Here is a 13322-nt window from a genome sequence, read left to right as displayed (position 1 = left end):
AGTGGTAGTTTGTCCCAATGTTCGATTCCTGAAGTTTCCGTGTCTTCTGGGTTGGGTTCAATACTACATGGCTATGGAGTAGAACATTGATAGTCATTAACTTAGAATAGGGTTGCCTGATAAGCTCCGGCAGTAAATATATATACATATATATACAGTCAAACCCCGCTACAGTTCTTCATGGTTTATAGTAAACTCCCGGATATAGTGAACGAAATGTGAGTTCCCGTGCCTTGCTATACACGTATAATGTTATTTTTTGTGGATATAGTGAACTAAAAAGTGAGGAAGTTGGATATTATGAACTTTTTTCTGTCTTCAACTGGCTTTTTTTTCTTCGTTTTTTTTAAAAATAATTTTGAAATGTCTACTTCAATATTTATACTGATTTTTAAAAGCATCTATAGAGTGGAATGTAGCGATAAGACACTTAGGGGGTCTAGCCGGGATATATTCCAACAAGATATTGCTATTTTTCAAAATGCACATTCACATTCTGCAAAACAATGAATTTCTTCGCAAAACATAATGGTTTCAGACAAGCAATATGGAAACCAAGGCTTCGGTTCAATTGAAAATCTTTTAGATAAGTTAACAAGAGTGGAATCAGTCAGAGCGATAAAGTACAATTTTGTTGAAGTCTAAGAAAAATTACCAATAGCACCAATGTAGTAAAAATTTAATTTCTGTGATGCAGAAATCAATATGTAGTATAATGTGGCTAAATAATAACACAACAAGCTATTTCCTTAAAATTTTTATCATTTATATTAAAACTCTCCATCATTTTGTTACTATTAGGAAATTCTAATCTTTTCAATTAAATTAAACTAATTAATAATTTTGTTACGACTATTTTAATCACGCACTGCTATAAGAAGAGATAAAATATAATTACAAAACCAAAATTTACAACCCTGCTTTTTTATAATTTTTATGTATCTCTCTCTTTAAATTACGCATTATAATTACTATGATTATCGCAGTTACTATGATTATTCAGAAATCAGCTATAACTTGATGATACATGCTTTGAATATAATAATTTAGTTCACATAGTTTAAATTTGAATAAACCATTTACATATTTATAGCATAAATATAGTTTGAACCTCTTCGCATTTTTGTATTTTTATGTGTTCACAAAATACAAAAACCATGCTATTCTTCTTTGCAAGTGCAACGATTTTTCTACTCTATTTTAATATCGCTCCAATGTGTGCATACTTTCGGTATTTTTATTTGTGAGATTTTCAGAAACCGACATTCATCACAAGATCGGCAACTTTTATATTCAAAAACTCAATATCTTCCAAAACGGCGAAATAACTTGCATCTCTATGAATTTCCATTCTACGAAACTGGGAACAAATCATCATAATCAGTCGGCTCTCACACCCACGCAGTTCATTCCAGCAGCCCTTTCTGAATACCCCCAAGGGTTTCATTCTCGCTCATTTACATAACAATAAAACATTCCCAAAAGGCACGCATAGTACGCATGAGTATTTGCACAACAATTCACAGTTTATACCCCCTAGCTTCATTCCTCGAAGTTTGCAGCAGGGATTAGTCGAACGGGGAAGTCCCCAATAAATTGAAGAGAGCCTTGCGACTTCGCACAAAGACTTTTTAAGGAACTAAAGAATGGGAAGTCGCATCTATTTGGGGAAAGTCTTCCACCCTCAATCCCCCAGATTGCAATCTCTTTTCCTCTTCCTCTTATTTTTTGTTTTACTTATTTATTTTTTTCCTTTTTCGACTCCCACACTTCTAGGGTGCAAAATGGGATTTTTCCTGGGTGCGCTGTGAAGATGATTGCCCTTTCTTTTTTTTCCTATTTTTTTTCTCTTTAGTCTCACCTTTCAGTTGTAATCCATCATCTGAAGCTCTCCTTAGGTATAAAAATACACTCACTCGCCGCCTCTGATGCGATATTTGAGATCTGTTATGAGGCGTGATACACCTGTGCATTCCTTTGGCTCATTAATTAATTTTTGGCGTATTCCTAATACTTCACCGGCAATTGTTTCATTAATACTTTTATGTAATTTCACAGAAATATTGTATTTGTGACGTCCTGGCTTATTTTGAATCCAAACAACGATTTCCCAAACTTTTATTACCACAATACCAAAAAGGTTTTCTGGGCCAAATACAAAATAAAGTCAAATAAAAAACAAAAATAGAACCAAATGAAAGTGGTTTTTGAAAAACTATAATTTTTAAGTTAATTTATTTTAATCAATTTACTCCATATTATAATGAGATTTTTAAATATAACATTAAAACAGCTGTGTAATGTAGTTGGGTTATTTATTGAAATTGATACTTATTAATATGCTTATTTCATTATGCATACTTCAAAATCCGTACACATTTGTGAATTTTACTAGTTTTTCCATTATTCAAAAACACACACATTCTTTTGATCCACTCGGTTTTTCAGTTCCAAATATTCTAAAGCTGACAAAAAACTTAAACTTCATTCATTATAATCAAGGTCAGTGGTAGAATTTTAAAAACTTGAACGCATACTAGTTCGACCCAATGCGATCCAAACCATGGTAGATCTTTTTTTTCTAAAGTACATGATTTAAATCATATTGTAAAAAAAATTATCATTATTGATTGATTATATTATTAATTTGCATGCCGATTTATTTTAATTTGTAACCGGCGTTAAAAAGCCGAGCCTATTCTGAGTTTACGACTGCCAAATGTTGAACTCCTTTACCTAGTAATTTTGAACCCAACCCAAAAGATCACTAGATGAAGCATTGGGACAGACTAGCCTTTATGGAAGACTTTTTGATGGAACTAATACGTATTTGCGTAACACGGAGAGGAATATCATTGAAACTCGCCATGGTTAGTTCCACTGTAAGGGGATTCTAATCTATTAAGTCATCTATCACAACGGTTATTTTACGCCAGCACTGTAGTCAGTGCGAGCCGGGAGCAAATTTCGTATCAACCAGCCACCGCTGGGATTTGAACCTGGATCATATTATTTCGAGTCGAACGCTTCTTCCTCTGAATCACCATGACTCTATCTACCTATATATTATACAAAAAAATATTATAGTGTCATATTCTATTACTATACTTAACCTTGAGCAGTGATGGCTCAGGGAAAAGAGCGTTCCCGTTCCCATGAGGTGAACCGGGCTCGAATCCCAGCGATGGCTGGCTTATAAGAATTCAGCATCCGGCTAGCGCCGACCACCTGCTGACGTAAAATATCCTCAGTGGTAGATGGATCATGGATTAAAGTCCCCTTGCATTCAGGCTAACCTTGGGATGTTTTCGTGGTTTTCCTCTCCATACAACGCAAATGTGGGTTAGTTCTATCAAAAAGTCCTCCACGAGGCAGATTTCTCCCATTACTTGCTCCAGGAGTTCCCTCGTCTTCTGGATTTTGTTCAAAATTACAAGGCTACGTAGCTGAAAATTAGTAGTTGCAAACCCCAAAAAGTAGGACCGCTGTTCAAGGACGGTTATAAAATGAAACATATTTAACCTTGGTTCTGCCCTGCTTTCCTCGAAATCTGCTCAGAGTGAAGCGGGTCCATCCTCAATTCTCCCAGTGCTTCAAATGGCCCTTTAAAGTCTATTTGAAATTTATTCAAAATAATCTTTTAGTCATTAAGCCATTTAGTAAACTGATTTTTTGAACGAAAATTTTTCATTTTCCCAAACTTAAAAATAATAATGAAATTCAATAGTCCACCCTTTTATGGGTTAATACAGAAATAAAAAAATGAAACGACATGGTAATTCTTCAAAAACTATAGAATACTCCCTAGTGAGACGTAAATTTATAGACAAATAATGTTCCATCTAATTAGTTACAATTCCTGAGCACTTTTTTTAATCCCTTTAGCAAACAATCTACCAGCTTCTGGTCTCAGTTCTTTTTCTCCCGACTTCACACTTCGTGGGCGATCCTCCCTTCCTTCAAATGTTGACTTACTTCTCCCAGCTAATATATTTTACCCAAATATGTGGGCCTTAGGGAATTTCTTTACAAGAAGATTCAGGGTTGCAATTTTTTACTTTCTTTAAATTGTTACTTTAAAAAAAAAGTCGTCTTTTTTTGTGAGTGTTTCTATTCTGGGTGGCTTGAAACATTCTGGATAGTGTGTCTAGAAAATTTATGAAAGGGTAGGCGAAATGTGTTGTTCGAGTGATGATGGTGTTATTGCAGCATCAATCAAGGGAAAATGACCCTTATGAGGGTAACATGATATTTTGAATTATATATAATTCTGTTTTCAATGGCTCTCAGCATTATTCAATTGTTTTATAGGCTATTCCGAATGTCGTTTTGACGATTCTTATTTTCTTTATGAATGACAATGTTTTATGTACTCCGAATGCCTTCTCAATGAAATTATATATATTCATGTATGTTAATATTTATGCGCTACTATGTAAGATTCATTACGTATTTCAAGTGGCAGCAAAAGAAGCTCTTTTTATTATTAGTTTTTATTGAAATTCGCATCAAAGCACATTCTCTTTACGGAAGCGTTCTGATCTTAAGAAATATTGTGCCTCGCCTTTCCTTAGCTGAAATGATTTATTTTTTATTTAAACGAATCAAATTGAGTATATTGAAATCCAAAGCCAATATTCGAACTACATAATGACTATTAACAAGACTACTGAACAAAAAATTCAATTAAAAAGGAGGGAATTTTTAAGATGGAAAAAGGATTTATGAATTATGAAATATTAAGCCATTTTTTTTCTTGAAAAAAAAATGAATAGTTATCGAAGACTATTTTTTGCTATTCACGCAACACTTGGTATTCATCGTAAAATTTCCCGTTAAAAAAATTAACACAAGAGCGTTTCGAATAAGCAAAAGAAATTCGTAAATTAAGAAAAATCGAAACATTCTTAAAAATTTATTATGTTTTATTTTAAAACCAGCGTTAAACAGAATTCTGAGTTCACGACTATTAATGTTCAACCGGGCAGCCTTGTAATTTTTAAACCCGACCCAGAAAGCACGGAAACTCCTGGATCAAGAATTAGGACAAACTAGCCTTCGTAGAGGACTTTTGATGGAACTAACCCGCATTTGCGTTACAAGGAGAGGTAAATCTTCCATGGTTAGCATGCCGGCAAGAAGAGGTAAATCTTCCATGGTTAGCATGCCGGCAAGAAGATTCTAAGCCATGATCCGTCTACCCCTGAGTATATTTTGTGACAGCACTGTGGCCGATGTGAGCCGGGTGAAAAATTCACATGAACCTGCCAACCCTGGGATTCGAACTTGGATCTCCTCATTAAGAGGCGAACATCCTGAGCCACAACGGCTCCATACAAATTTATTGAGAAATTTCAAAATTAGTCAAATTCTTTCACTACACTTTGGAGGGAAAAAAAGGTTGAAGTGAGCCTAATAACCTGACATTCGTCAAAAGATAGAACAGTGTTTAGGATGAATTCACGAAATTTCAACAAAAACTGTCATTCGCAGCCCAAACAAATCTTTCAGATATTGCTTTTCAGATATAGATCTCTTAGCAAACAAAATAATGTCTCCCCAGCTAGACCTTTATCTATTCCACTTATATTGACAAATTCTATTTTGCTTCTTCTCTATAACATCTCAACTGAGAGAATGTTCATAAAAATATCTTCTCAACCAGGGGTTGTTTCGAACAAACACGGGAAATTCGTTTCCCCCTCAATTTGTCAACGCAGACATTTCTGATAGCGCGGTAAAGGCAAACACCGCTCGCAGTGATGGACGAAGAGTTTCCGGAACCAAATATTGCCTGGTGGGCTGATGACGGAAATTTCCCTGAAACGTCACCATCAGCTTAACTGATCGTCTGAGCAAAAAAGGAAATTCGATGAATTGGGCTGCCAAATAGCTTTTAGTAGATTCTATTGTATATCATCTGTTGATCTCTTAGAGCCTTTATTTCTTCACAGACAGTTTAAGAAACAGTTACCAGAACCCGAGTGTTATAAATTTGTCTCGAAGTATTCTATTATCACACTATATTTTTCCCTATTTTACACCGTACACTGTCATTTATTATACTTTTTGCCATTTCGTTTTAAGTTTAAACGTAAATATATGTTATTATTGAACATTAAATTTTTATTTTCATTTATTATTTATATTTCCCATAGAGTAAATGCATTAGAGAATAGTGAGAATTCTTATCTTCTATTGATATCTTAACGCTTTTATTTCTTCAAAAGCAGTTAAAGAAATAGTTACCAGAGCCTTTAGTGTTCAAAATTCGCCTTGGATTAGCCCGTAAATACTACTTATTTCTTTCTACTTTACATAAAACGCTATATCTAACCACTCTTTACCATTTTTCTTAATTATTTAAATTTCCCATTATGCGAATTTGTAACAGAATTTGTATCATCTATTTTATTTTATTTTATAACAGTCGTTGAAAAGTCGACCCTATTGTAGTTTTACGNTCTACTTTACATAAAACGCTATATCTAACCACTCTTTACCATTTTTCTTAATTATTTAAATTTCCCATTATGCGAATTTGTAACAGAATTTGTATCATCTATTTTATTTTATTTTATAACCGTCGTTGAAAAGTCGACCCAATTTTCGGGCTTACTAGTACTAATGTTCAACTCCGTAGCCTTGTAATTTTGAACTCAATCCAGAAGACAAGGGAACACCTGGATCAAGTATTGGGAGACATTTGCTTTCTTGGAGGACTTTTTGATGTGGCTAACCCGCATTTGCGTTGCATAGAGAGGAATGCCACGAAAACCTCCCACGGTTAGCATCACGACAAGGAGACTTTGGCCTATGTTCCGTCTACCACTGCGGATATTTTGCGTCAGCACTGTGGTCGTTACGAGACTGGTGCGGAATTCGTATCGACCAGCCATAGCTGGGATTCGAACCCGGTTCACTTCATTGGAAGGCAAACTCTCTATTCCCCAAGCAACCACTGTTCTGTATCATCAATTGACCTTTTAACGTCTTTATTTCTTCATAGACAATTAAAGAAATAATTGTCAGAGCCCTGTCACAATAGCCCTGACACTTTCAGAGTCAAAATTCGTCCTTAAAATGTTTTTTTCCTATGCACATAATATAAGTTGAAAATAATGATTTTTGAGTGCTTGAACAATGTTTAATTAAAAACTATTGAAATGTAAACTTATTAGACACGTACTAGGTTAGCTGACACATTTTCATTGACCGGTTATTACCAGGACCCAGCAAAGGAATTTCCCTTCCCGGTACCAGTTTTACCGGGTATCAAGTGCTGTTTAACACTCGTGTAAATACAACACAATCATATTCAAAATTATAGTGATCTTAAAACTATTCATTAAAATAATTGTAATTTTTGAAATCCATGTGCGAGGGCTATTTTTTTTTCAAGGTCCGATTATATGTATACATCCGAAATATATGTCCGATATCAGTTTCTTTACAATGAAGGTGGACACTTTCGAGGCAGTGTGAATGTCTGCTAACGAGAGAGGTGTTCGGGGCTAAGAAGAGGTAAAAAGGAAGGACATGAAAATTCAGAAAATCAAATGCTAAATAAATAAGATAATTAAACCAATACAAATTTAGAAATAGGGAATTACAATTATAAGTTTTTAAAGTCAATAAGAAGTATAAGAAATAAAATTTTTAAGGATTACTGTTATTTTATCAATCTATTTGAAACTTTTTACTATTTCTATGTTAAAAACTCTGGAAGAGAGACAAAAACTAATTAAATTACTATTTTTAAATCATATATCAGAAGTTTCCCTGTTTTGTTATCCTTGCGCAATTTCTACGAAGACGAATTTTCCTATGATTATTAATCTCATTTCAGTTCAGGTAAATTTCCGTTTACGAAGTCATTTATTCTTTCGAAATGACAGCCAATATCATCAATTGCCTGTTAATCAAGGTTTGTAGCTCATAAGGTTATAAAGTTTAATAGAATACCAAAGATTCAAATAGGGAGATTAATAACAGATACTTCAGTAGGTGTTAAATCTAATCACAAATGACTAAAGCTAGGGAAGCTGAACTGATTTCCGTCTGTGAAAATGGACGCGAGATCCATAATTAATTGCTGACTAGTTGATTATGTAGTGTTGAAGATTAAGTCCTACGAATTATGATAATTTTGGAGAAACCCCAGAAAATATATTTGCTTTGGGAAAGGGGGTGTTTATATGTGATTGGCAAACATCTAATTGCTACATTAATTTTAAACAGTATACGCCAGAGCCCAAAGATTCAACTTGTTAATAATATCGTAATCAAATGAAATATAATTATTGACATTCAGTTACCAGAAAAAAAATAACTTTTCGACATTTGAAATTTTGGCATAACTTTTAAATTAAATTAATGCTTGAAATTTTTATACAAAATTCATTTTCTAGTTGAATTGCCTAATACATTATTATTTAAACTAATTCTTTTGACGAATAAAATAACAAACAGTAAAATAACAATTTTACCAAAATGTATTTTTATTTTATAATTTAAACAATATTTAATGCAATTTTTAATTTTATTTTGTTTCAGTTCTTATAATTTATTTCTTCTAATAGAATAGACTTGAATATTTTGAGCTAGCTACTTGATATAACTATTAATTTTAGGATTCTATGGTAAAATCCTTTAGTAAAACTTTTGTTTTGCTATAAGACGAAGTTGCATTGTTTCGAAATATTTTAATTAATGTTAATATTTTTGTTAACTATATTTTTATTCGAAGTGCATTTAAGAGGTACAATCAGTTAAATTTTGTACATAATTTTTACATTTATTGGTACTAAACTAAAAATAAAAAAAAGAGAAAAAATGAGGAATTGAAAAAATTTTATTTTAAAAATAACTAATTGCGTTTTATATGTTTCTAACATTTATATATAGCACAAATATTACGTCACAAATATTTTTGAATTTATGCAGCTTTGAACAAGTAAAATACTACTGATAGTTCTATAAATGTTTTTTTTCCGATCTAAGAAATAATTAAATTTTCAAAAGGATTTCTAATTCTCCAATTCTTGTTCATTCAAGCAGTATACTTTCTGGTAACAATATTTCGCACTGAGAAAAAAATGCAGTCAAAATTACCAGAATATGGTCAAATTTACAATGTTTCTAACTCTATGGGAACCCCAAAACTCTCGGTAATTTTTGCGGAACTGCTTTGGTAAAATTTACCTTATAATGATTTAAAATTTAGTAAATATGGTAAAATTTTGTATTTTATCATGATATCTTAAAACATGGCATAAAAATTATTTATTTGGTTAAATTTACTTTTAAATTTTGTGTTTATTACTAAATGTTTGGCAATAAGAACTATGAGTTTCGTAAACCTGAATTTCCGGTAAATCGTTACCATATGAGCGGAAAAATTATCAAATAAATTGTTTATAATATATTTTTGTTTTATTAGCAGAATTAAGTTTTCTTTAGCAGAAAAGTCATTACCATGCAGTACGGTAATTTTACCAGAATTTTTTTCTCCGTGTGTGTTCATGCAATATGCTCTGTATATTTGTAGTTTAAATAAATGTATTCATTTCAACTTATTTTATTATTATATTTTATTTATTTAAATGTGTTCTGTGTGGGAGTTAATAATGCAAAAAAATTAATTAAATTATTACTTTTTCTCTAATGTTTTCCCTTTGTGTATATATTGACAGAGATGCCTACTTGCTCCGGACAGCAAATATATATTTTAAAGTGGTAATTAATCAATTGTGATTCTTTGCTTAATAAATTCAATTTAGTAGATTTTTATCCACCACTATTTCTAAACAATTCGTAGGCTTATATAATTCAGCACTTTATAGTACTTGTCATGCTATACCTTTTAAAAAGCTAGCAAAAATGGAAAAATAATTGCAAAATATACTTTGTAGTTATTTACCGTTTTTTTAAGTTATTTTGGCGTGCCCGGAGCAGTTGGCATCTCAGTATTAATGATTCAAAATACATTTTCTGCCATCTATTGTATCACCACAATATTCTTTTTTTCAAATAGGTCATATTTGCCTTAAATCAAACTCTGATGAGGCTAGAGAAACTTAGGAATGGACATACATCATCCATGTATGACACGGATGAACTGGTCCGAAACTACAATTGCAGGAATCTCAGTTCTGATGCGTTCAAAAACACAGATTTGGTGAGACATATTTTACCGATTTATAATTAGTTAGCCGATTTGTTTACGTAAGAATGTTGTTCCCTAATTTCCTAATTCTGTAGGAATATGTTCATATTTTGAATGAGAATATATTTATAAACAAAAAAGCAAGCAAACTCACGGCAAACGTAGTAGTGAAACCTCTCGTTAGCGACCACTCTTCGTTTCATAGTAAAATGGTCGTTAATGTAAGTTGGTCGTTCTTAGGGGTTATCTCTGAAATGTTATCAAACGATTTAAGTTTTATTTAGTGTCATTTTCTTGGTGTTTAAATGCCACTTGTGTTGGCTTCGTGAAAATCGGATCGGTGAATAAAATTTACCATCAATAAAAATGATCCCAACTTATATAATTATGTGTAAAAACAAATTTACCAACTATGAATGATAAAACCATTTAATAAAGATAAAATTATTTTAAATAAATAAACAATTACGTTTTTGTGTAAGTCAGCATTTAACTTTATATCATAAAAAACCGTTAGTTTTAAAAGATGAGAAGATGTCTGCTTGCTTGAGATGCGTAGGTTTTTCTAAAATAACTTTTTTTTCTTATTTAACTTTCAACTTCTAAATAAGAGCCTCATATAAATATTTTGAATACATTTTTAGTCTACTTATTTGATTCGATATTTTCCGCATTTGGTTTAGACGTTGTTCCAGTCGCTGGGAGAGGTTTTGATGGTTTTTCCTAAAGGTTTTCTTCTATACAAAGTCTATGGAAAAAACTCGTTGCTTCCCAAAAGTGGTCGTACATAGAGGAAGTCACTTGGTCTTTCCTGGGGGTTTCATTGCATTTGCGGTTTCTTTTGATTGGTACGATAAGGTCGACTGGTTAGCTATTATTCCTACAAAGCAGAAATGTTACATGCCAATATTATTTTTGTAAAGATTAAATAAAGGCACCCATAAACCATTCATAAAATATATAGATCTGTATATAATTTCTTAGTTTTGATAGCAAATTTTATTCTTGAACTTTTTTTTTTCCTTTGTGTATTAAGGTTCTCAAACTCTTTTAAATGGTGATGTGCAGTTTTCTTCGATTCAATCTCGATAAGAAAGAGCTGTTTATACAAGCTTAATCCAAACCTCATTCCTCGTATACTAGCACTGTTTCAAGCTTGCTTGGTTTATTTGCTAATCATTGATAAACCTTGTTGGGGTTTTATTGCTTCGATATTAAGATAAACCTTACAATGTCATCTGTAATGTTCATATTTTTTTTTTAAGAATATGTTCACATTTTCTGTATTCTTATTTTATATACCTTGGCTCTGTTAAAAATATCGAAGTAATAACATTTTCTTTTGAATCATTTGTTATAATTAACTTTTAAAAATGCTTGAATAAAACATAGCAGTAAAAATGTTTATAAACAACACAAAAGTGTATATTTGGAACACAAATGCTGTTAATGTAAACAAATCTGTTAAAAATATTAGAAATTAATTAACAAGTGTTTAAAAAAATTTCAAATTTTTAAAAAAAGAATAATAATAATTTGGGCAAACATTTTTCAAATTTTACAAAAGCGTATTTCATTCATTTAATTTTTCTCAGGGATATTATTTAATTTAGAAAAAACTCTAGACGCATAAAAAAATAGCTCATATGAAGCAGAATGTTGTGCTAATGCGTTAACTGCAGTGTTTCAATTTATTACCTAAATTCTACCTTTTTATCACAATTACTGTTTTCATTTTCTTAAATTAAACTAAAACTAATGATTATAAATATTCCAATATCTCTTCTACACAGTGCTTTTGTTTCACATTGTAATTTCAAAATTTTTTATGGCAAGTCCCTCATAAGTTTTTCAGAGGGTGCAGGAGAGTCTACGTACGTTACTGTAAACACCCTTTTTAACACTGTCATTTTTAGCAAAACAATACCCAAATCAAAGTTCTTAACCACGTTATAAATTTCTAAATGCGAGTAAACCTATCATAGTTTGATCGAAATGCAAACAAGCCCAGTTACGTTTTTCTTAGAAGCTAGCACTTTAATCCATGCTATACTTTAATCTACCACTTTATTGGGCGTTTTTTCTCTCGCCCACGGTGCATTGTACATAATTGCCTCCAGTCTTTCCTTAAATGCAACGTTCAGGGCTTATCGAGAAACTGGTAAACAGTCATTAACCGACCAGAACATAAATTTAATGAAGATTGTGTAATAGAGACTAATGGACAACCCAGCTCAAGTCGTCTTTATTCTTAACAGCTCTCTGACAACGACAGCTCGGCCGATGAACTGTTACTATCCAGGGACATCAACCGATATTTTCGGAGGGAACTGATTGAAAAAAGAAACGCCAGAATGGCCGATAGAGTCCTCCAGTTACTGAGGCAACATCCAGATGAAAGTTTTTTCTTTGCATTTGGAACAGGTAACTATAATGATACTTTGACCAATCATTAATATTATGTATCATACAATTGTTTAAACTTAATCGAATATCATCAAATCTGACTTCGATAAAAAAGAAAGGTATGTACTGCCAGCAATGTCGTTGCGGGTCAAATCAATCCATTTTATGCCCATGCTCTGAGGAAAAAAAATCCGAATAAAGAATATAGTGTGTTTCTGGCTCTATGGGCACACCAAAAAGCTCGGTAATTTTTACCGAAGTGCTTTGATAATGATTTTAGCAAAATTAGAAATGAAATATGGTTTTTAAAATTTATGACAAAATTTGGTAAAATTTGCTAATTTTATCATAATACCTTAAATCTAGGTTTCTTAAACTCTTTAGTGTGGGGACCCCATTACATTTACGAAACTTTTTGTGCACCCCATAAGCCTTGCGCAAATTTAACAAACGCGTAAGTGAAATTCTCAGTTTCTTCTTGTACTGTAATATACTATTGCAGTTTCATGGCTTTAACGTTTAATTTTAAAACATAGAATAATATGAAAATGTTAATAACATAACAAACTTAAAAATATAATAAAAATGCGTGAGAATAAAAACGCGTCGAAACGTTTTTGCTTTTTCTGCGTCTGTTATTGTCTCATCTATATCTATTTTCAGACAGATGGTGCAAAAATATTTGGTAATTATAAAGTTATTATAATATGTTGAAGAAATATCAAAATTACTAACCTTTTTTATGTGA

At 32.0% G+C, this 13322-nt stretch overlaps 1 protein-coding gene across 1 annotated transcript in view; it reads left to right on the top strand.

Moving 5' to 3' along the window:
• The window catches only part of LOC107443668 (metalloprotease TIKI2), an 88784-nt gene that overhangs the window by 38353 nt on the left and 37109 nt on the right, over window positions 1-13322 (top strand). Inside the window, exons 6-7 of the mRNA XM_043051304.2 lie at window positions 10037-10180; window positions 12427-12592. Coding sequence (XP_042907238.1) covers window positions 10037-10180; window positions 12427-12592 — 310 coding nt within the window. The remainder of the gene's footprint in view (window positions 1-10036; window positions 10181-12426; window positions 12593-13322) is intronic.

This window comes from Parasteatoda tepidariorum, chromosome 6, assembly GCF_043381705.1.
Source record: "Parasteatoda tepidariorum isolate YZ-2023 chromosome 6, CAS_Ptep_4.0, whole genome shotgun sequence".
NCBI classification, from domain to species: domain Eukaryota; kingdom Metazoa; phylum Arthropoda; class Arachnida; order Araneae; family Theridiidae; genus Parasteatoda; species Parasteatoda tepidariorum.
This window is presented reverse-complemented; position numbering and strand designations above follow the sequence as displayed.